The sequence below is a fragment of the Hylobates moloch genome, unplaced genomic scaffold, assembly GCF_009828535.3.
Source record: "Hylobates moloch isolate HMO894 unplaced genomic scaffold, HMol_V3 SCAFFOLD_5, whole genome shotgun sequence".
NCBI classification, from domain to species: Eukaryota; Metazoa; Chordata; class Mammalia; order Primates; family Hylobatidae; genus Hylobates; species Hylobates moloch.
In genome coordinates, this window is record NW_026652280.1 from 43,432,284 (window position 1) to 43,454,702 (window position 22,419).

The 22,419-nt window shown below is 44.0% G+C and overlaps 1 protein-coding gene across 1 annotated transcript in view; it reads right to left on the minus strand.

The window, feature by feature from the left end:
* MOCOS (molybdenum cofactor sulfurase) overlaps nucleotides 1–22,419 on the minus strand; it is a 64,675-nt gene that overhangs the window by 27,415 nt on the left and 14,841 nt on the right. The window contains exons 5-9 of the mRNA XM_032152494.2: nucleotides 21,269–21,345; nucleotides 19,194–19,393; nucleotides 10,599–10,715; nucleotides 8,080–8,544; nucleotides 3,869–4,031 (exon numbers count right to left, since the gene is read on the minus strand). Coding sequence (XP_032008385.1) covers nucleotides 3,869–4,031; nucleotides 8,080–8,544; nucleotides 10,599–10,715; nucleotides 19,194–19,393; nucleotides 21,269–21,345 — 1,022 coding nt within the window. The remainder of the gene's footprint in view (nucleotides 1–3,868; nucleotides 4,032–8,079; nucleotides 8,545–10,598; nucleotides 10,716–19,193; nucleotides 19,394–21,268; nucleotides 21,346–22,419) is intronic.

Below are 22,419 nucleotides of genomic sequence, written 5' to 3' on the forward strand. Positions count from 1 at the left end.
CATCTCACACCAGTTAGAATGGCCATCATTAAAAAATCAGGAAACAATAGGTGCTGGAGAGGATGTGGAGAAATAGGAACACTTTTACACTGTTGGTGGGACTGTAAACTAGTTCAACCATTGTGGAAGTCAGTGTGGCGATTCCTCAGGGATCTAGAACTAGAAATACCATTTGACCCAGCCATCCCATTACTGGGTATATACCCAAAGGACTATAAATCATGCTGCTATAAAGACACATGCACACGTATGTTTATTGCAGCACTATTCACAATAGCAAAGAGTTGGAACCAACCCAAATGTCCAACAACGATAGACTGGATTAAGAAAATGTGGCACATATACACCATGGAATACTATGCAGCCATAAAAATGATGAGTTCGTGTCCTTTGTAGGGACATGGATGAAACTGGAAAACATCATTCTCAGTAAACTATCGCAAGGACAAAAAACCAAACACCGCATGTTCTCACTCATAGGTGGGAATTGAACAATGAGAACTCATGGACACAGGAAGGGGAACATCACACTCCGGGGACTGTTGTGGGGTGGGGGGAGGGGGGAGGGACAGCATTAGGAGATACACCTAATGCTAAATGACGAGTTAATGGGTGCAGGAAATCAACATGGCACATGGATACATATGTAACAAACCTGCACATTGTGCACATGTACCCTAAAACCCTAAAGTATAATAAAAAAAAAAAAAAGAAAACACAACGGAGAAAAGATAGTCTTTTCAACAAATAGTGCTGGGAAAACTGGATATCCACATGTAAAAGAATAAAATTGGACCCTTATCTTACATCATACAAAAAATTCAACTCAAAATGGATTAGAGATTTAAGCACAAGATCCCAAAATGTAAAGCTCTTGGAAGAAAACATAGGGGAAAAACTTCATGACATTGGTCTTGGCAATAACTTTGTGAATATGACACCCAAAGCACAAGTAACAAAAACAAAAATACACAAATGGGACTATATCCAACTAAAAAGCTTCTGCACAGCAAAGGGAACAATTAAAAAAGTGAAAAGGCAACATGTGGAATGGGAGAAAATATTTTCAAACCATTTATCTGAAAAAGTAGTTAACCTCCAAGATATACAAGGAACTCCTACAACTCAGCAGTAAACAAACAAACAAAAAACCAAATAACCTAATTTAAAAATGGGTTAGTGACGGGGCACGGTGGCTCACGCCTGTAATCCCAGCACTCTGGGAGGCTGAGGTGGGCAGATCACAAGGTCAGGAGATCGAGACCATCCTGGCTAACATGGTGAAACCCCATCTCTACTAAAAATAAAAAAATTAGCCAGGCGTGGTGGTGGGCGCCTGTAGTCCCAGCTACTCAGAAGGCTGAGGCAGGAGAATGGCGTGAACCTGGAAGGCGGAGCTTGCATGAGCTGAGATGCACTCCAGCCTGGGGCGGACAGAGCGAGTTTCCATCTATAAAAAAAAAAAAAAAAAAAAAAATGGGTTCAAGACCTGAATAGGTATTTCTAGGTATTTCTCCAAAGAAGATGTACTAATGGTCAATGGGTATATGGAAAATGCTTAACATCACTAATAATGAGGGAAATGCAAATTAAAATCAAAATGAGATACCACTCTACTCCTGTCAGGGTGGCTATTGTCAAAAGAAAACAAACAAAAGACAGTAAGTGTTGGCGAGAATGTGGAAAAACTTGAGCCCTTGCAACCACTGGTGGGTATGCAAAATTTTTCAGTTAATATGAAAAACAATACTGAGATTCCTTAGAAAATTAAAAATAAAACTACCAAATGATCCAGTGATCCCACTTCTGGGTACTTATCCAAAATAATTTCAATCAGGATACTGAAGAGATATTAGCACTCCCAATGTTCATTGCAGCTCTATTTCCAATAGCCAAGATATGGATACAATCTAAATGTCCATTAAGAGATGAATAAAGTAAATGTGGTGTACTCATTCAATGGAATACTACTCAATCTTAAAAGAGATTCTGCAATATGTGACAACAGACAATTTAAACAAATGGGATATTAGGGCCAGCGCAGTGGCTTATGCCTGTAATCCCAGCATTTTGGGAGGCCAAGGTGGGCAGATCACCTGAGGTCGGGAGTTCGAGACCAGCCTTACCAACATGGAGAAACCCTGTCTCTACTAAAAATACAAAATCAGCCAGGAGTGGTGCTGCATGCCTGTAATTCCAGCTACTTGGGAGACTGAGGCACCAGAATCCCTTGAACCCAGGAGGCGGAGGTTGCGGTGAGCCGAGATCACGCCATTGCACTCCAGCCTGGGCAATGAGAGCGAAAATCCGTCTCAAAAAAAAAAAAATATGGGATATCAAGACTTATTCTATAACTCTAGTAATAACACTGGCCTCTTGGTTCAAGGAAAAATAAACCACAGGAACAGAACAGAACACTTACAGCCAAGAAACACAATCGTGAATATATGGAAATGTTATATATCACAAAAGTACAACTACAAGTTAGGGAGGAAATGGGAATGTTCTAAAAATGGTAAGTGGGATGGGAAAGGAGGAGGAGCAAGACTCAGGAGAGGTCCACAGGAAATTTCTGCTGTATCTGTAATGTCTTTTATCTATTTTTAACCCAGCACCACAACTGCTATGTAATGTTTTATGTATGTATGTATGTATGTATGTATGTATGTATGTTAAAAAAGAAAAAGGAAGAGGAGGAGGAGGACCTAAAGGAAATATGGCCAAATGCTAAGATTTGCTAAAATTGAATGCTGTAATTCAATTTTATTTTATATTTTTATACCCGTGCTGTCCAACACTGTAGCATAGCTACACGTAGCTATTTAAATTAATTAAAATTAAGTAAAATTTAAAATTCAGTTCTAGTGTTCCACTAGCCACATTTCAAAAGTCACAAGTGACTGGTGGCCACTAAACTGGACGAGGTATAGTTTGAACATTTTCATCATCACAGAAAGTTCTACTAAACAGAGCGGGCCTGTACTTTTCTATAGGTTTGATCATTCATATCACTCATAAAAATCAACAAGGACGAATTAAAGCCTGCAGTACACATGATGATGAGTGAAGAAAATAAAAGAAACTTAAGTAAAAAGGACACCATCTAATTAATATAAAGTTTTTACCTTTTTTTTTTTTTTTTTTTTTTTTTTGAGACATCATCACCCTCTGTCGCCCAGGCTGGAGTGCAGTAGTACGATCTGGGCTCACTGCAACCTCCACCTCTGGGGCTCAAGAGATTCTCCTGCCTCAGCCTCCTGAGTACCCAAGCAGCTGGGATCACAGGCATGTGCCACGATGCCCAGCTTCTTTTTTGTATTTTTAGCAGAGAAGGGGTTTTGTCATGTTGGCCAGTCTGGTCTCGAACTTTTGACCTCAAGTGATCTGCCCACCTCGGCCTTCCAAAGTGCCGGGATTACAAGCATGAGCCACCGCACCTGGCCCCTCTTTACTGTCTGACTGGACTGTCAGATCTTTCTCTCTCCCTAAATTTCCCAAAATCAAGGGGAACAAACCCTTTGTTGCTTTTCCTAGGCACTATTTCCCTTACTTTCAGGTTATTTTACCCATTTTTTCCCTTGAGACAAAGTCTTGCTCTGTTGCCCAGGCCGGAATGCAATGGCATGATCTCAGTTCACTGCAACCTCCACCTCCAGGGTTCAAGTGATTCTTGTGCCTCAGCCTCCTGAGTAGCTGAGACTACAGGCACGTGCTACCACGCCCAGGATAATTTTTAATTTTTTTTGTAGAGATCAGGTCTCACTGTATTGCCCAGGCTGTTGGGTTATTCTAACAGTTGGTAGAGTATTTCATGAGTATAAAAGCTGCTCTTGGGAGCTGCTCTGTGAAAATGAAGCAGTTTTCCCACCTCTGGCTTTGATGACCATGATCCTTTGCTGCAGGTCGATGAAGGGCTGGATCAGGCAGAGCCGCGGTTCCTGCTTCTGACTCAGGCAAACACCATTGTGATTCACAACCATCCAGCTCCGGTCATATAGCAGCCCTTGGTTTCCTACAGGCCACCTGGTCACCTAAACAAAAAGGTAGATGTGTGTTAGGCCAGGGCTCCCCAGAGTTGGTCTTCACCTATTTGTACAGTGGCTACACAAATACAGATAGACTTCATGAATTCAGCACCTACTCTGGAAGGAAGAAAGGGAGGAACAGAAGAAACTAAAACAGAGAGGACAATGCAAAGAAGATGATGTAGGAGCTGGATATCTCCCATTCAGCCTCCAGGTCCACACTCCACCCTTCTCCACTTCAAGTCATGTTTTAAGTAGGTAATGCCTGTGTATGGCATGACATTCAGAGAGTACAAGAGTCTGCAGTGAAAAGCAAGCCTCCTTTCCCAGCTGGCTCCAGCCATTGCTCTTTTTTTCCTGTTGTTTTGTTTGTTTGTTTTTAAGACACAGTCTTGCTCTGTCACCCAGGCTGGAGTGTAGTGGTGCAATCTCAGCGCATTGCAACCTCTGCCTCCGGGGTTTAAGCTATTCTCCTGCCTCAGCCTCCTGAGTAGCTGGGATTACAGGCACCTGCCACCATGCCCGGCTAATTTTTGTATTTTTAGTAAAGACAGGGTTTTACCATGTTAGTCAGGCTGGTCTCAAACTCCTGACCTCAAGTGATCCACCTGCCTTTGCCTCCCAAAGTTCTGGGATTACAGGCATGAGCCACCACACCCAGCCCTTTGCTCTTGTATATCCTTCCTTAGCAGTGGTGCCTGTCCGGGTATTTCATAATAGTATAGATATATTTCTCTACTAAAAATACAAAAAATCAGCTAAGAGAATTGCTTGAACCTGGGAAGCGGAGGTTGCAGTGAGCCAAGGTCATGACATTGCACTCCAGCCTGGGCGACAAGAGTGAGACTCTGTGTCAAAAAAATAAAAATAAATAGCCGGGCATAGTGGCTCATTCCTACAATCCCAGCACTTTGGGAGGCCGAGGCGGGTGGATCACGAGGTCAGGAGTTCACGACCATCCTGGCCAACATGGTGAAACCCCGTCTCTACTAAAAATACAAAAATTAGCCGGGAGTGATGGCAGGCACCTATAGTCCTAGCTACTCAGGAGGCTAAGGCGGGAGAATCGCTTGAACCCGGGAGGCAGAGGTTGCAGTGAGCCGAGATCGCGCCATTGCACTCCAGTCTGGGCGACAGAGTGAGACTCCATCTCAAAAATAAATAAAAAATAAAATAAAATAAAACAAAATAAAATAAAATAAAGTGAGTAGAGCTGGGCGCAGTGACTTATGTCTGTAATGCCAGCACTTTGGGAGGTTGAGGCAGGGAGATCACTTGAGGCCAGGAGTTCAAGACCAGCCTGGTCAACATAGCAAGACCCTGTCTCTAAAAAAATGAAAATTTAAAAGTAGCTGGGCATGGTGGTGTGTGCCTGTAGTTTCAGCTACTCAAGAGGCAGAAGCAGGGGGACAGCTTGAGACCAGGAGTTCAAAACCGCAGTAAGCTTTGAAGGCACCACTGTACTCCAGCCTGGAAGACAGAGTGAGATCCCATTTCGAAAAAATAATGATAATCAAATGAATAAATGAATACAGGGTGTAGCAAGTAAGAAATCTTTCAGCACAGAAGAGAGATCCCTGAGAAACTAGTTTTAAACTGTTTCCCCAAAAATATGCTGGCTTTTTTGAAGACCCAGAAAATAAGGTACAAACGTTCTTCCTGGTGGTGTGTTTCTCTAAAAGAAAAAAAAAAAAGCCATAAAAGGTAAAATTAAATTTGATAGAGTCTGCTGATGGAAAAAAATTAAAACCACCAGTTAGGTGGGTATAGGTATCAAAAGCTGCCATCACAGAATAACAAGAAGTATTGATTATTTCTAACTTTGCTTGTTTTCCTTCCATGAGGGTCTCTGAAGTGGTTTCCCAGCCTACAGCTGACCTGTATAAGAGGTGTAGCCATCCCACCAGCAGCTCCCTCCTGCTGCTCCTTCCACCACATCTCTGGGTTCACCTACCACAGATGCCAAGCCTTGTCACCCCATCCTGCTTTTGCAAGATGGTGAGATCCTAAACTAATGGAGATGATGTTCTTTGGGTTGAGTGTTCTGGCATGGAAGGTCAGCTGTGGAGCAATAGAAGCAGCTTCATGTAATTGTGAGAAGGGCCCAAGCTCAGAAACAGAGGCCCACATTGCGGAAAGGCTGCAGCATCCTCACAAGATGTCATGGTGGTTCCCTAAGCCATCTGGGGGTTTACTTGGGAATGATCAGCTGTGGGTTACATTCCTGTAAGTTTCATTCATCCCCTCCACTTATTTCCTAAGCTACTAGACCAATTCATTTTTCATCTCATTTCTTCTTTGAACCTTTATTTTAGCAAGGATGTGCTTTCTCTGAGTACAGAGAGGATTAGTCCAATTTCAGCTCTGCTGGCTTCCTGCTCCTGGCCTTTGCAGGAGCGGTTGTCCACAGGTTAGGTTTTAACGGCACCAGCATGTGATAGCACGGGTGCAATGTCCCTTCAATGAGGGCTTTTCCTGAGCCAGCTGCCTGCTGAAGAAGGGTGTGGACAAAGGCAAAGGTCAGAGTTCCAACCACAGAACTGGTCATAGATGTCCCTGCAGTGCACACATAAGGGAGCCCAGCTACCCTCAGTAGTAAAGATGCAAAAAAAAAGTGACATTACTTACTGACACCACAATTTAGAAAAATTAAAATTTAATATTTTTAATATTTTAAGCTTAAATAAAAGCAGTTATAGTGCACAGAGCTCCCATAAACCTTTCACTCCAATTCTGATTGTTGACTTTTCTAAATCATTTGAGAATAAGTTGCAAAATGATGTCTCATCACCCCCATAATACTCTACTGTACATATTCTAAGTATAAGGACACTCTCTGACATAACCCCAGTACAACCATCAAAATTAGGAATTGCCATTGACCTGATATTACAACTAATCAATAGACTCCATTCAGATTCCACCTTTGCTGTCTGCATCGAATATCATGTTGCATACTTTTGTTGGGTCTCTTTAGTCTCCTTCAGTCTTCTCTTGTCTTTCAAGACCATGATATTTTTGAGGAGTACAGTCCAGCTGCCTTGCTAAATGTCTCTTAATTTGGGATTATCGGAGCTTCCTTATTATTTCTGCATTTTTGGTAGGAATGCCACAGGATCAATGCTATATTCTTCTGTGTGTATCCCAGGAGACACACCCCATTCATTTGTCCTAATGTTGGTGATGTCAACTTTTGTCACTTGGTTAACATGGGCTCTATTAGGTTTTTCCATTGTAAAATTCATCAATAAGTACGTGGTACTTACTAATTAATAAGTATTTTATGGAGAGAGATTTTCAGAATATGCAGATATCCTGTTACTTATCAAATTTTCATTCATTAAATTTAGCATCTGTTGATGACTATTGCCTAAATCAATTATTGGCATGATGGTTGCAAAGTGGTAGTTTTTAAAATTCTATCATTGATTTATTAGTTGGTATTCTATAGTAGGGTTGAGCTTCTCTATTTATGTGCTAATTCACTTTTACTTTCTATTGGACTCATGGATTCCTGTGTTGTTCAAATGCTCACCACTCATCACTATCAGTACTTATTTTGATGTACATGTTGCCAAAGACTTGGCCAACGGGAGCTCCTTCAAGCTGGCTCTTGTGTCCTTTTGACATATCTTCAGGTCACCTGGGCAAAGTGCTTAACCTCAAAACCCTGAGGCTCCATATCTATAAAATAGGGATAATATTACTATCCACCTCATATTTCACCATTTTAAGGATCAAATGAAACAAATAAACACATACAATGCCTCAGCACAGAGCCAGCACACACATTCAGTGAAAGTTACAGCTATAATTAATAAGAGTAATGACACATTCACCACTCAGAAACAGGGTCCTCTCAGGAGTCCCCGTGAGCAGAGTCATGTTCAAAAGCCAGCACAGACCAAGAAAGGGAGAGTGAGAATGGCTTTTCTCATCACGACACTCTGATGAATGATTTTGATGTTTTTCATATCTTTCTTCACTTTATCAAAAAATAGAGAGAGAGAGTAAACAAAGAGAAGACTTTCTGTGCTGCTGTGAAAGTCCTTACCTCAAACGCAGCACAGGATTTGATTGGATAGAGGTAAAGGTTAGTGACAACATGTGGCCCAAGGGCCCCCTCCAGGACTCCTGCAGCTTTCTCTGAAGGAGTCTGCTGGGTTCTGGTGATATCACACGCAGCGGGGGCCACAGGCACAGCATTCACAGCAGTAGACGAGTTGTTCCAAAGCCTGGAGCCTGTAAGGGCATCTTCCTGAGGCGAGAGGCTACGCCTGCCCATGACAGCAGGTGTAACATCAGCCTGGCTCTCTGCTGTTGGGGCTCCAGTCTCCCCGGTGTCAGCATGGGCCTGAGGGACAGGCCAGTCCCCTGATGAGTGCAGGCGGGTGTCTATGATGAACCTAAGAAAGGCCTGGACATCATCCAGCGTCGACATGTATCCAAATGAAATCCTCACAGATCCTGTGGGCTGCCCATCTATGAGGTCCATATTGTCCCCACAGACATGACCAGCCTAGGATAAGAGAGAAATGCATCAGCCAGAGTGACCCCTTTCTCATAGAGACATTGGAAACAGTTTGGCAAAATAAATTTTTTTAATTTTAAAATTAACCCAGGAAAACAGAACTGCAACATTAATATGTGCTGTGCGTCTGGGACATAGTTCAGCTCTCTACATGCAGGGGACCACTTTCCCCATCTCATTTTGCTCAACTGTAAATTGGGACCAATATCAATCTCAAGGGGCCGTTAAAAAGTTTAATAGAAATACTTCATGGAAAGCATTTACCTAGAGCTAGGCACAGGGCTGGCTCACAGAGGGGTCAAAACACAGACTAAGGTTTCAGAAGCACCGAGGGGTCAACCTCAAGGTCTACCTGGGGCTGAGATGGGAGAAACATCCCTGGTCACTCTCGTTAGCCTCTCAGTACTGAGGGGAGGCCTGCATCCCTGAGAGCTGCCCCTTGACAACAGGGAAAGGCAGAGATGCTGCCCCTGCAAATGACCAGCCCCGGGCCACTGTGAAGGCCAAGGTCAGCTTGAGTGCCCCTGCGGGGAGGTGGGGAAGAAAGGCAAGAGAATCTCAGTCTCCGAGCCCGGCTGCCTGGTGTTTGTCACTGGTCAGCACAGTGCATGGAGCAGTTCTGGACAAACCTCGGTGCGGGATCCGGGTCAGACATCGAAGAAATGGAGCCACAGCATTCCATAGGACCCAATATTCTATCTGGAGCTGTGTTTGTGTTCTGAGCCTCCCTCTCCCTCTCTATTTCTTCTCCTACCTCTTTCCTATCTCCTCCCTCTCCTTCTCTCCTATCCCTCTTTCTTTTTAAACAAAACTCAGTTCATGGTTAGTTGAGATCTAGTATATACAATATTTCATGGCAACCAAAGGAAAATCAAATTAGAAACTCAAATCAATAAAGACTCTTTGCCACTCAAATTATTCCTGATGAAATGGTTCAAAACAGGCTATAGCCTGAAGTGAAAAACCTCAACCCAGGGGAGAGACAGGGAGGGTGGGGATTCTGGGAGACGTAGAATCCCTGGAGCGCTAGAAGATTTCCACGCCACACCCAACCCAAATGTCGGCTAACTCTAGCTTGGAGGCTGTACTTCAGGAGGGCTGAACCAGGTAAGGGCACATCCTCACACATTCCTTGTTAACACCCCTCTCTTGCCTTTAAATGGTTGGCCTCAACGTAAAAAACGAATCCGAAAGTCTGCTATAGAGATAATATCTTGAAGCATTTTCTTTTTTTTCTTTTCTTTTCTTCTCTTTTTTTTTTTTTTTTTTTTTTTGAGACTGAGTTTCACTCTTTTTGCCCAGGCTGGAGTGCAATGGCAGAATTTCAGCTCACCATCACAACCTCCACCTCCCGGGTTCAAGCAGTTCTCCTGCCTCAGCCTCCCGACTAGCTGGGATTACAGGCGTGCACCACCACACCTGGATAATTTTATATTTTCAGTAGAGAGAGGGTTGCTCCATGTTGGTCAGGCTGGTCATGAACTCCTGACCTCAGGTGACTCACCCACCTCAGCCTCCCAAAGTGCTGTGATTACAGGCATGAGCCACCGTGCCTGGCTTTTTTTTTTTTTTTTTTTTTTTGGGCGGGGGGGGGGGGGATGGAGTCTTGCTCTGTCACCCAGGCTGGAGTGCAATGGTGCGATCTCGGCTCACTGCAACCTCTGCCTCCTGGGCTCAAGCGATTCTCCTGCCTCAGCCTCCCAAGTAGCTAGGATTACAGGCACATGCCATCATGCCTGGCTAATTTTTGCATCTTTAGTAGAGACAGGGTTTCACCATATTGGCCAGGCTGGTCTCGAACTCCTGACCTCAGGTGATCCACCTGCCTTGGCCTCCCAAAGTGCTGGGATTACAGGCGTGAGCCACCGCACCTGGCCTTCTTGAAGCATTTTTCCATTTGTATTCCTTTTCCTTTGTATATGCACAGAGTAAGTGTGGATAAATGAGTCTGCAGCAGCAGCCCCCACCCCAGACACGCAGGCAGCAACAGGTGTTGCTGGGTCTCGCTGACTAGCATCTGGATCGCAGAGCCCCGTACCAACCTGAAAATGCTTCTTGACCATCTCGTTGCTTATGCCCAGGTGCCTCTGGCAGGCCCCAGTGTTACAGAAGCAGCCAGTTCGCAGGTGGATGTTGTAAAGACTGGCCATTTTGTCCACCTGCGGATTTAATGTAACATGGAATGAGCCATTACCAATGTGCAGTTTTACTCTGAGAGATTCAGATCAGGATTTGGACCTCTCTTTCCTAATAATAAAATGATGATGCAAGCCTGGAATTGTCCTCTAAAATGATCTATCACAGGTTAAACATTGTATAAAATGTTTCAGTGGGGCTGGAGACAGTGGCTTCTCAGCATCAACTGCCCAGGATTGGACCACAGAGCAGGCCCGGTGAAGTGCTATTCCGAGCAGCCCCGCCTCAGCTTGCAGCCTGGACTCCAAGTGTTACTGTGTCCATGCTGAGTATAATTGATTTACTTTTCCTACTTTCTCCAACTTTCAGTTTAATCACAGAATTGCTTTTCAGTCCAGAAGTTCCCAAAGCTCTTTCCTGCCCTCTGAAGGCTCTGGGAGGTGGTTCGCATTCACGTGAGCCCCTGGGGATGTTTGCCCCAGCTCCTCCAGGCTGTGAGTCAAGGACTCCATTCCCCAAGGGCCTGGGGGCCCAGTGAGAGTCCTCACCCTGGGGGCTCAGGCTGAATTCAGGAGTCGTCACTGAACTGCATTCAGGAAAATAAACACATCTTGCTCAGCTGGGTGAGCCTTTGAATTTTTCTCCCTGGGAAGTCACATGTGGGTGGCCAGAGGTCACCATGTGGTCAGCCAGGGATCTTGGCTGGGCAACGATGCCTCCCACAGACCCTTATCAAGACCATGGCAGTCTTCACTTTGGCCATCTCCTCTGGTGTGTGAGAAGAAGCCATTCTCTGGGTTGAACTGAGGGGCTTCAGATGAACAATTCTGTTCCTTCACCCTTGGCTAATGGCCCACTGGCATGCAGACCTGCTAGTGAATTCAGGAGTTTCCCAGCTCTAGGGTGAGTCCTGGCAGCTCTACTGGGCCTGGCCAACTCCATCTCCAGGTCAGGTTTCCCTTCACAAGGCAACTCCTAGGGAGACCCCCGACCCCCCGTCCAGCTCCCACCAGGCTGAATTAGAGTCCCCGTGGCTGCCCCTCACCCGCTCCCCCATATTCACCATTCCAGTTACTTTTGCTGTGAAGTAGGCCACCCAAACTAGGGAGAATAAAACAACAACCATTTTATGCAGCTCATGGCTACAGTGTGGGAAGAATTCAAACAGGGCATGGAGGAGATGTCTCCTCTCTGTCTCAAAATGTCTGGAGTCTCAGCTAGGAAGACTCAAAGGCTGGGAGTAGCTTGGCATCTGGGGGTTGGGGTCATCTGGAGACTCTTTTACTCCTGGGTCTTTCTGGTCCACAGGCTGGAAGGGCTTCAGAATTAGGACCACAAGCCACAGTCCTCTCTGCGTGGCTTGGCATACTTGCAGCACGCACAGCAGCCTCAGGGTGCGAGACAGTAGCTGACAGGGTAACTCCAGGCTCCAAAGCTAGTGTCCCAGGGAACAAAGCCAATATGGCATCATCTCTTCTGATCCAGCCTTAGAAGCCATGCAGTGTCATCCTCCTGGCACTCTGTTAGCTATGAGCAAGTCACAGATCAGCCCAGATTCTAGGGGAAGACCCATGGATCTCCAGCCCTCCATGGAGGAGTGTCAAAGTCTCATGGCAGGAGAGGATGTGAGCAGAAGACGCTGTTGCAGCCACACTTACACTTTGTCCTAATTTCCCATTTATGCATCAGTCTCTTCTTGCCCTCAGCCCTGGGGAATCTCACACAGGCCCAGACTGTGCCCATCCAGGTGAAGGAGGTTGTCTGCTATGGCAGGATGAGCACAGCATTCAGGGAGGACTGAGAAACTGGCCCAGCCACAATGCCCTGGAGGCTCCCAGCCCAGGAACCTTTGTGCCCAACATTTAATGAGCACTTACTTTATTCTGGGTCCTGTGCTAAGGGATGTATATATTGTATCTCATTTAATCCTCATATCAACACTATAATCAGGTATATTGTTATCCCCATTTCACAGAGTCTTGGAGAACTTAACTTGCCCAAGTTCACAGAGCCAGCAAGAGGCAGACAGACTCTGAGTCCCCGCTCTTAACCACCATGCAGAGTGACTTCCAACAGCGGGAGAATAAATTTAGAAGTCTGGATATACCAAACCAAGAACCCAAAGCCTTCTCATAGGAAGCTGAATTCTTTACACACCCCCTGACGAAAAAGAGACAGCCAAACCCAACTGATGTTTCCGAAGGCCACCAAAATCCCTGTGGAAATTCCCATATCGTGAAGTTCCCTGAACCTGAAAAAACCGTAACTGCACTTTCTTGAACTGGCACAGTTAGTCATGCCTTAGCCACAGAATCCATTCACACAGTGAGCTTCCTCTACCAAGGCACAGAGGGAGAAACTCATCCTGTGTCTAGCCCCAGGGAACGAGAGTCCTCAGACACCTAGACAGACAGCCTTACACCCTGGCGATTCCTCTTCTTGGAGGCTTCTTCTCCACCACCAATCCCATGCCCCTGCCACAGCACACACAGTTACTTTTCTTTCTTTTTTCTTTTTTTTTTGAGACAGAGTCTTGCTCTGTCACCTAGGCTGGAGTGCAGTGGTACGATCTCAGCTCATGGCAACCTCCACCTCTCGGGTTCAAGTGATTCTCCTGCCTCAGCCTCCTGAGTAGCTGGGGTTACAGGTGTGTGCCACCACGCCCAGCTAATTTCTGTATTTTTAGTAGAGACAGGGTTTCGCCATGTTGGCCAGGCTAGTCTCCAACTCCTGACCTCAGGTGGTCCACCCACCTCGGCCTCCCAAAGTGCTGGGATTACAGGTGTGAGCCACCGCGCCCAGGCACATTTACTTGTTTGTTTCTTTTTTTTTTTATTGTACTTTAAGTTTTAAGGTACATGTGCACAATGTGCAGGTTTGTTACATATGTATCCATGTGCCATGTTGGTGTGCTGCACCCATTAACTCGTCATTTAGCATTAGGTGTATCTCCTAATGTTCTCCCTCCCCCGTCCCCCCACCCACAACAGTCCCCGGAGTGTGATGTTCCCCTTCCTGTGTCCATGTGTTCTCACTGTTCAATTCCCACCTATGAGTGAGAACATGCGGTGTTTGGTTTTTTGTCCTTGCGACAGTTTACTGAGAATGATGATTTCCAGTTTCATCCATGTCCCTACAAAGGACACGAACTCATCATTTTTTATGGCTGCATAGTATTCCATGGTGTATATGTGCCACATTGGACATTTGCACATTTACTTTTGATTCAAGAATAAAACTTATGTTACCAATGACCTAGAATAACATATTTAAGAAGGCAAACCTTTTGCCTCTGATGCATTTTCCACCTTGCCCCCTCCAAAAGCATTTAAAATATTGTGATTCTTAGTAGTGTCAGGGCTGCTTCTGCCAGTACTGACAGCTGAGGGCAGTGGGGGCAAGGGGTCTACACAGCTGCCATACTCGGGAGACCACCTGTGGCTGTACAGTGTCTGCCCCTGAACACCAGTGAGGACCAACATCTCCCCCAGAAGAATATTCCCCAAGTGTATTCTTTAGAAATTTTATGGCTATTCAGAAAAGTGGGGGAAAAAATTCCTTGGGAAATGAATTTTGTTTGGGAAATCTAGGGTTTAACAAATGTGGATTGACTCCCTAACTCATTCTATAAGGACAGCATCATTTTAATACCAAAACATGGCAGAGATACAATGAAGAAAGAAAACTTCAGACCAATACCCATGATGAACACAGACACAAAAATCCTCAACAAAATACTAATAAATCTAATCCAGCAGCACATTAAAGAGCTAATCCAGCCAGGTACAGTGGTGCACACCTGTAATCGCAGCACCTTGGGAGGCCGAGGTGGGCAGATTGATTGAGCTCAGGTGTTCAAGACCAGCCTGGGCAACATGACAAAACCCTGTCTCTACAAAAAATACCAAAAAATTAGCCAGGTGTCACTACTGGTATCTACCCAAAGAAAACGTCATTATGTGGAAAAGACACAGGCACACATGTTTATAGCAGCACAACTCACAATTGCAAAAATACGGAACCAACCTCAATGCCCATCAACCAATGAGTGGATAAAGAAAATGTGGTATATATACAACATGGAATACTACTCAGCCATAAAACGAAACAAAACAATGGCCTTTGCAGCAACTTGAATGGAGCTGGAGGCCGTTATTCTAAGTGAAATAACTCAGGAATGGAAAACCAAATATCATATGTTCTCACTTATAAGTGGGAGCTAAGGTATGAGGATGCAAAGGCATAAGAATGATATAATGGACTTTGGGGACTCCGGGGGAAAGGGTGGGATGGGTGAGGGATAAAAGACCACATATTGGGTACAATGTGTACACTGCTCGGGTGATGGGTGCACCAAAATCTCAGAAACCATCACCAAAAAACTTATCCATGTAACCAAAAACCACCTGTACAATAAAAAACTATTAAAATAAATTAGCTGGGCATGGTGGCATGTTCCTGTAGTCCCAGCTACTCGGGAAGCTGAGGTGGGAGGATCACTTAAGCCAGGGAGGTCAAGGCTGCAGTGAACCAAGATCGTGCCACTGAACTCCAGTCTGGGCGACAGAGTGAAACCTTGTCTCCAAGAAAAAAAAAAAAAAGAAGAAGAAGAAGAGAAAGCTAATCCACCATAATCAAGTAGGCTTTATTCTTGGGATGCAAAGCTGGTTCAACGTACACAAATCAATATATGTGATTTATCACATAAACAGAACTAAAAACAAAAACCACATGATCATCTCAATAGACACAGGAAAGGCTTATAACAAAATTCAGCATCCCTTCTGTTAAAAACTCTCAACAGACTAGGAATCCAAGGAACATACATCAAAATAACAAGACCCATCTATGACAAAACTACACCCAACATCATACTGAATGGGCAAAAGCTGCAAGCACTTCCCTTGAAAACTGGCACAAGATAAGGATGACCTCTCTCACCACTCCTTTTCAACATAATACTGGAAGTCCTAGCCACAGCAATTAGGCAAGAGAAACAAATAAAAGACATCCAAATAGGAAGAGAAGTCAAGCTATCTCTCTTCACTGATAACATGATTCTATACCCAGAAAATCCCATAATCTCCGCCCAAAGGCTCCTAGAACTAATAAACAACTTCAGTAAAGTTTCAGGACACAAAATCAATGCATGAAAATCAGTAGCATTTTTATACACTAATAATGGCCAAGCTGAAAGCCAAATCAAGAATACAATCCCATTTACAATAGCCAAAAAAAATAATAAAATACCTAGGAATCCACCTTACCAGGGGGGATATCTACAATGAGAATTACAGAATAGTGCTAAAAGAAATAGACACCACACAAACAAATGGAAAAACATTCCATACTCATGGATAGGAAGAATCAGTATTGTTAAGATGGTCATACTGCCCAAAGCAATTTACAGAGTCAATGTTATTCCTATCAAACTACCGATGTCATTTTTCATGGAATTAGAAAAAAAAAACTATTCTAAAATTCATATGGAACCAAAAAAGAGCCCAAATAGCCAAAGCAATCCTAAGCAAAAAGAAAAAAGCTGAAGGCATCACACTACATGACATCAAACTATACTACAAGGCTACAGTAATCAAAACAGCATAGTTCTAGTACAAAAACAGACACATAAATCAATGGAAAAGGTTAGAGAACCCAGAAATAAAGCCACACACCTACAACCATCAGATCTTTGACAAAGTAGACAGTAACAAGCAATGGAGAAAAGACTCCCTATTCAATAAATGGTGCTGGGATAACTGGCTATAGATATGCAGAAGATTGAAACTGGACCCTTTCCTATCACCACATACAAAAATAAACTCAAGACAGATTAAAGACTTAAATGTAAAACCTAAAACTATAAAAATCCTAGAAGAAAACCTAGGAAATATGGACATAGGCCTTGACAAAGAGTTCATGATGAAGACTCCAAAAGCAATTGCAACAAAAGGAAAAATTGACAAATGAAGCCTAACTAAACGAATGAACATTGGGACAGCAAAAGAAACTATCAACAGAGTAAACAGATAACCTACAGAATGAGAGAAAATATTGCAAACTATGCATCTAATAAAGATCTAATATCTGGAAGCTATAAGGAACTTAAATCAACAAGCAAAAAACAAAGAACCCCATTAAAAATGGGCAAAGAACATGAACAGACCCTTATCAAAAGATGACATACATGCAGCAAATAGCATATGAAAAAATGTTCAACATCATTAATTGTGAGAGAAATGCAAATTAAAACCACAATGAGATACCATCTCATACCAGTTGGAATGACTATTAAAAAGTCAAAAATTAACATATGCTGGTGAGGTTGTGGATAAAAAGAAACACTTATACACTGCTAGTGGGAATGTAAATTCGCTTAGCCACTGTGGAAAGCAGTTTGGAGATTTCTAAAAGAATTTAAACAGAACTACCATTGGCCGGGCATGGTGGCTTATGCCTGTAATCCCAGCACTTTGGGAGGCTGAGGCAGGTGGATCACATGAGGCCAGGAGTTTGAGACCAGCCTGACCAACATGGTGAAACCCTGTCTCTACTAAAAATACAAAAATTAACCAGGCGTGGTGGTGCACATCTGTAATCCCAGCTGCTTGCGAGGCTGAGGCAGGAGAATCAATTGAACCCAGGAGGTGGAGGTTGCAGTGAACCGAGATTGCACCACTGCACGCTAGCTTGGGCGACAAAGTGAGACTGTCTTAAACAAACAAACAAACAAACAAACAGAACTGCCATTGAATCCAGCCATCCCAATTCCTTTATTAAATTACTGGTGTATACCCAAAGGAATATAAATCATCCTACCATAAAGGCAAATGCACGCATATCTTCATTGCAGCACTTTTCTCAACAGCAAGGACATGGAATCAACCTATATGCCCATCAGTGGTAGACTGGTTAAAGAAAATGTGGTACATTTACACCCTGGGATACTACACAGCCACAAAAAAATGAAACCAGTTCTTTGCAGCAACATGATGCAGCTGGAGGCCATTATCCTAAGTGAATTAACACAGAAACAGAAAACTAAATACTGCATATTCCCACTTATAAGTAGCAGCTAAACATTGAGTACACATGGACACAAAGAAGAAAACCATGGCCACCGGGGCCTACTTGAGGGTAGAAGGTGGGGGGAGGGGAAGATTGAGAAACTACCTATCGGGTACCCATGTAACAGGCCTGCACATGTATCCCCTGAACCTAAAATAAAAGTTGGAAGAACACCAGGCACAGTGGCTCATGTCTGTAATCCCAGCACTTTGGGAGGCTGAGGCGGGCAGATCACCTGAGGTCAGGAGTTCAAGACCAGCCTGACCAACATGGTGAAACCCCATCTCTACTAAAATATAAAAATTAGCCAGGCATGGTGGCACATGCCTGTAGTCCCAGCTATTCGGGAGGCTGAGGTGGGAGAATCACTTGAACCCAAGAGGTGGAGGTTGCAGTGAGCTGAGATCACGCCACTGCACTCCAGCCTGGGTGACACAGCAAGACTCCATCTCAAAAAAAAAAAAAAAAGTTGGAAGAAAAAATAAAATAAAAATAAAGTGCCAGGTACCTCCCTCGCCCTCTCTCTTGCTTCTCTGGCTGCACATACCAGTTCACATTTGCCTTCCTCCACAGGTGGAAGCAACCTAAGGTGTCCACCAATGCCCAATCTTCCAGTCAACAGAATCATGAGCCAAATAAACCTTTTTTTCTTTGTTAAAAACAAAATGTGGCCCAGCCACAGTGGCTCACATCTATAATCCCAGCACTTTGGGAGGCCAACACAGATTGATCACTTGAGGTCAGGAGTTTGAGACCAGCCTAGCCAAAATGGCAAAACCCCGTGTCTACTAAAAATACAAAAATTAGCCAGGTGTGGTGGTGCGTGCCTGTAATCCCAGCTACTCGGAAGGCTGAGGCATGAGAATTGCTTGAACCCAAGAGGCGGAGGTTGCAGTGAGCCAAGATCACACCATTGCATGCCAGCCTGGGTGAAAGAGCGAGACCCCACCTCAAAAAAATTAATAAAAATGTGGATGCGGATGTGCTTTCAAGGAAAAACCAGCACTGTCTTCCAAACACCCAGCAGTTGAATCCATTCCCCACAGTGCTGCTCTGGGAGTGACCTTTGGTTCCTGTTGTCCATCTGTGACACCCCATCTGATAACCACCTACCACCATGGCTGAGTGCTCAGTGCAACTCTGGACATCTTAGTGGACCAGGAAGTGAAGTGAACAGCTTATTCAACTGTGGCAAAGACCCAACGGTTTCCCACCTGCCATCAGAAGAACTGGCCTCTTTCTTCCCATTTGAAAGTTACCACTTTTGGCTGAGTAAAGAGGACTGAAAAACGAGGGTGAATGAAGGTGGAAAGGCATGTGGCTGAGGGCCTGGTGGCCTCTTCAACAGTGCATGGACTTTGTCACACTGCATTGCTCTCGTCTGGAACTCAGACGAGTTGTAATAAGGTCATCAGGATGGAAAGAAAACCCACCTGGGAGTAACCAATGATGTTCCCTTTGTCATCCAGCACATTAAAATTGATGATCGGACCCTGAACCTCAGGGCTGCTGAACTCAGAATCGCTGTAAATCCGCACCACAGGGGCTCCGTTGGGGTACTGGAGAGAGGACAGGGCCACGTAGGTATACTGAGCCAAGGTGAAGGTGTGCTGCTTTATATTCTCCATTCCACCTCAAATCAATCATGAAACACAAGAGAATCATGAGCTTTATGTAAATTCACAATTCACTCATTCTTTTTTTTTTTTTTTTTTTTGAGACAGGGTCTCACTCTGTCACCCAGGCTGGAGTGCAGTGGTACGATCACAGCTCACTGCAGCCTCAACCTCCTGGGCTCAGGTGATCCTCTCACCTCAGCCTCCCAAGTAGCTGGGACGACAGGCATTCACCACCATGCCTGACTAATTTTTGTATTTTTTGCAGAGATGGAGTTTCACCATGTTGCCCAGGCTGGTCTTGAGCTCCTGGGCTCAAGTGATCCACCTGCCTCAGCCTCCCAAAGTGCTGGGATTACAGGCATGAGCCACCACACCTGGCACCACTAACTCACTTTTAAGAAAACAAGTTTGTTAAAGCTGGCAAACCTGGACCTCACATTAATAATTTTAAATGTGTGTAAATAGTGGATGGTACTGCCCTTGTGACAAATGTTTAGGTCTTCAGTACTGAACAACAGAATTTTTCCATAGGCATTCCTGTCATCCTCTTTTTTATACATAATGTTACTTAAACATTTAGATATTTAGACCCTTTGGTAACAGATCACAAAATGTATGTTTTTTCCTCTAAACATATTTTTGCTCTTTTTTTATATTATTAATGTTTAAATAATTTTAACACTACACAAAGCAATGAACAATACATGCTTCAACATGAATGAACCTTGGAAACGTGCTAAGTGAAGCCAGACACAAAAGGACAAATGTTGTATGATTCTACTTAGATGAGTTACCAAGAATAGGCAAATCCACAGAGAAAAAAAGTAGTTCCAAGGGTTGGAAGGGGAGAAGGAAATAGAGAGTTATTGTTTAATGGGTACAGAGTTTCTGTGTGGGATGATAAAGTTCTGGAAATAGACAGTGGTGATGGTGGCACGACATTGTGAATGTATTTACTATGACTGAGTTGTACACTTAAAAATAGTTAAAATGGTAAGTTTTATGTTATGTATATTTTACCACAATTTTTATTTTTTAAAAAAGGAAGAATTACATAGGAAAAAAATCAGGGTTTGCCATATTGTGGACTGGTACAGTCAACCTTTGCATTCCGAGGTGCCTGGCCCTGTTAGACCTTGTCACCTGCAGTTTGGGGGCCCCGTTAATATCTTTCCTTGGAAAGTACTCACTACTCAGTGCCTGTATTTATTAACTCCTCCCTTTGTCCCAGATCATGCCCACTTACCTCCCTGCATTGCCATCAGGGCGACCCTCTCTTCCCGTGAATCCTGCCTGCCCCTATGTTGGGCTAAGGCTAAGGTTAAGGCACTGAAGGGTCCCATTACTGTGACAAAAGAAATCATGCCTCATGCGAAGACCATCGGCAGACACAGTGGTTGGGTGCTCATGGTTAGGCATCAGTATGACCTGGGTTAAATCCTTGCCCTCCTGGTTTCCAGCTCCCTGGCCTGGAAGGCGTTTAACCTCTCTGAGCATCAGCTTATTCATAGGCAGAGCTCCCCCGTGGGGCAGTGGGGAGGACCCAGAGAGGCAAGAGCAGGTGAAGGCCTCAGGATCTGTAACCATTCCCAGGACCCAGGGAGGCTCCTGTCATTCTGTGAAGCTAGCAATCTCCTGATTTGGAATGTCTTCTACCTGTTAAAATGTTATTTTAGCTGAAAAAAAAAAACCAAAAAACAATCCAAAAACCCCACCTCATTCTCTTGCTCTCTGAAGTGGTTTTGAAGTTACTAGGAATCAAATTTAACTGCATGGAGCGCCAGTCACTTCCACAGACTCTCTCTCCTTCACCTGAATCACACCTGTGCCAGAGCTCCCTCAAGGACACAACAGGAGCAAATTCCACAGGGATAGAAACATCCACTGACCTGTGAGGCGCTCTAGGGTGTCAAATCCATGTTTTAGCGCAATAACATCAAGGAATGAGATGGTGCCATCTTCAAACCTATAATCACGGGGTGAGGAGAACAGGTCAAGCTGTGGTCAAAACGATCCATGTGCATTTAGTGGTATATAATGAGCTTTAGATTTTAGGCTTAGCTGTTGATATGGTTTGGCTTTATGTCTCCACCCAAATCTCATCTCTAATTGTAATCCCCAGGTGTTGAGGGATGGACCTGGTAGGAGGTGATTGGATCATGGGGGTAGTTTTCCCCTTGCTGTTCTCATTTCCTGATAGTGAGGGAGTCCTCACGAGATCTGATGGTTTTATAAATGGTAGTTCCCCTGGTCTCTTCTCTGTCTCTCCTGCTGCCTTGTGAAGAAAGTGCCTGCTTCCCCTTCCGCCATGATTGTAAGTTTCCTGAGGCCTCTCCAGCAATGCAGAACTGTGAGCCAATTAAACCTCCTTTGTTTATAAATTACCCAGTCTTGGGTAGTATCTTTATAACAGTGTGAAATTGGACTAATACCGCTGTAATCTATTAATACCTTCCCTCTGCTGTCTTACAAAACATTGCTTTCCCCTTCAGGATTGGGGGACTTTGTACACCAAGACCTGTCCAGCTGCCTCTGGCCCTGACCCACTCTGCAGTTTTCTTGGGCTGCTCTAAATTTCCTAGGGTGGCCAGGTGCAGTGGCTCATGCCTATTATCTCAACACTTTGGGAGACCCAGGTGGGAGGATCACTTGAGGCCAAGAGTTTGAAACTACCTATCTGTGCAACACAGCAAGACCCCATCTCTACAAAAAAATTTGTTAAACTAGCCAGTTATTAATTGATTGACAATTATTTATTGATCAAATACTTAATAGATTATTTCTTAAAATAAAAGTGGAGTCTTTTGTTTCTGTCAAGGGATGTACTTCACTGAGTTATAAAATACATAAAGTTGAGAACATAGTCAAGGTACTTATTCAATAAACCTTTAGGTTGAGTATTAAATCTTTTGAGTTCTATTCCTAAGTTCACAAGAAAAAAAATTGGCTTATAATGGTAAATAAATAAATTCAGCTTTCTAGGAATGTTGGTGTGTCATCTGTTGTAAAGTCATCTACCTGAATCAAAGGAAGGAGGTCT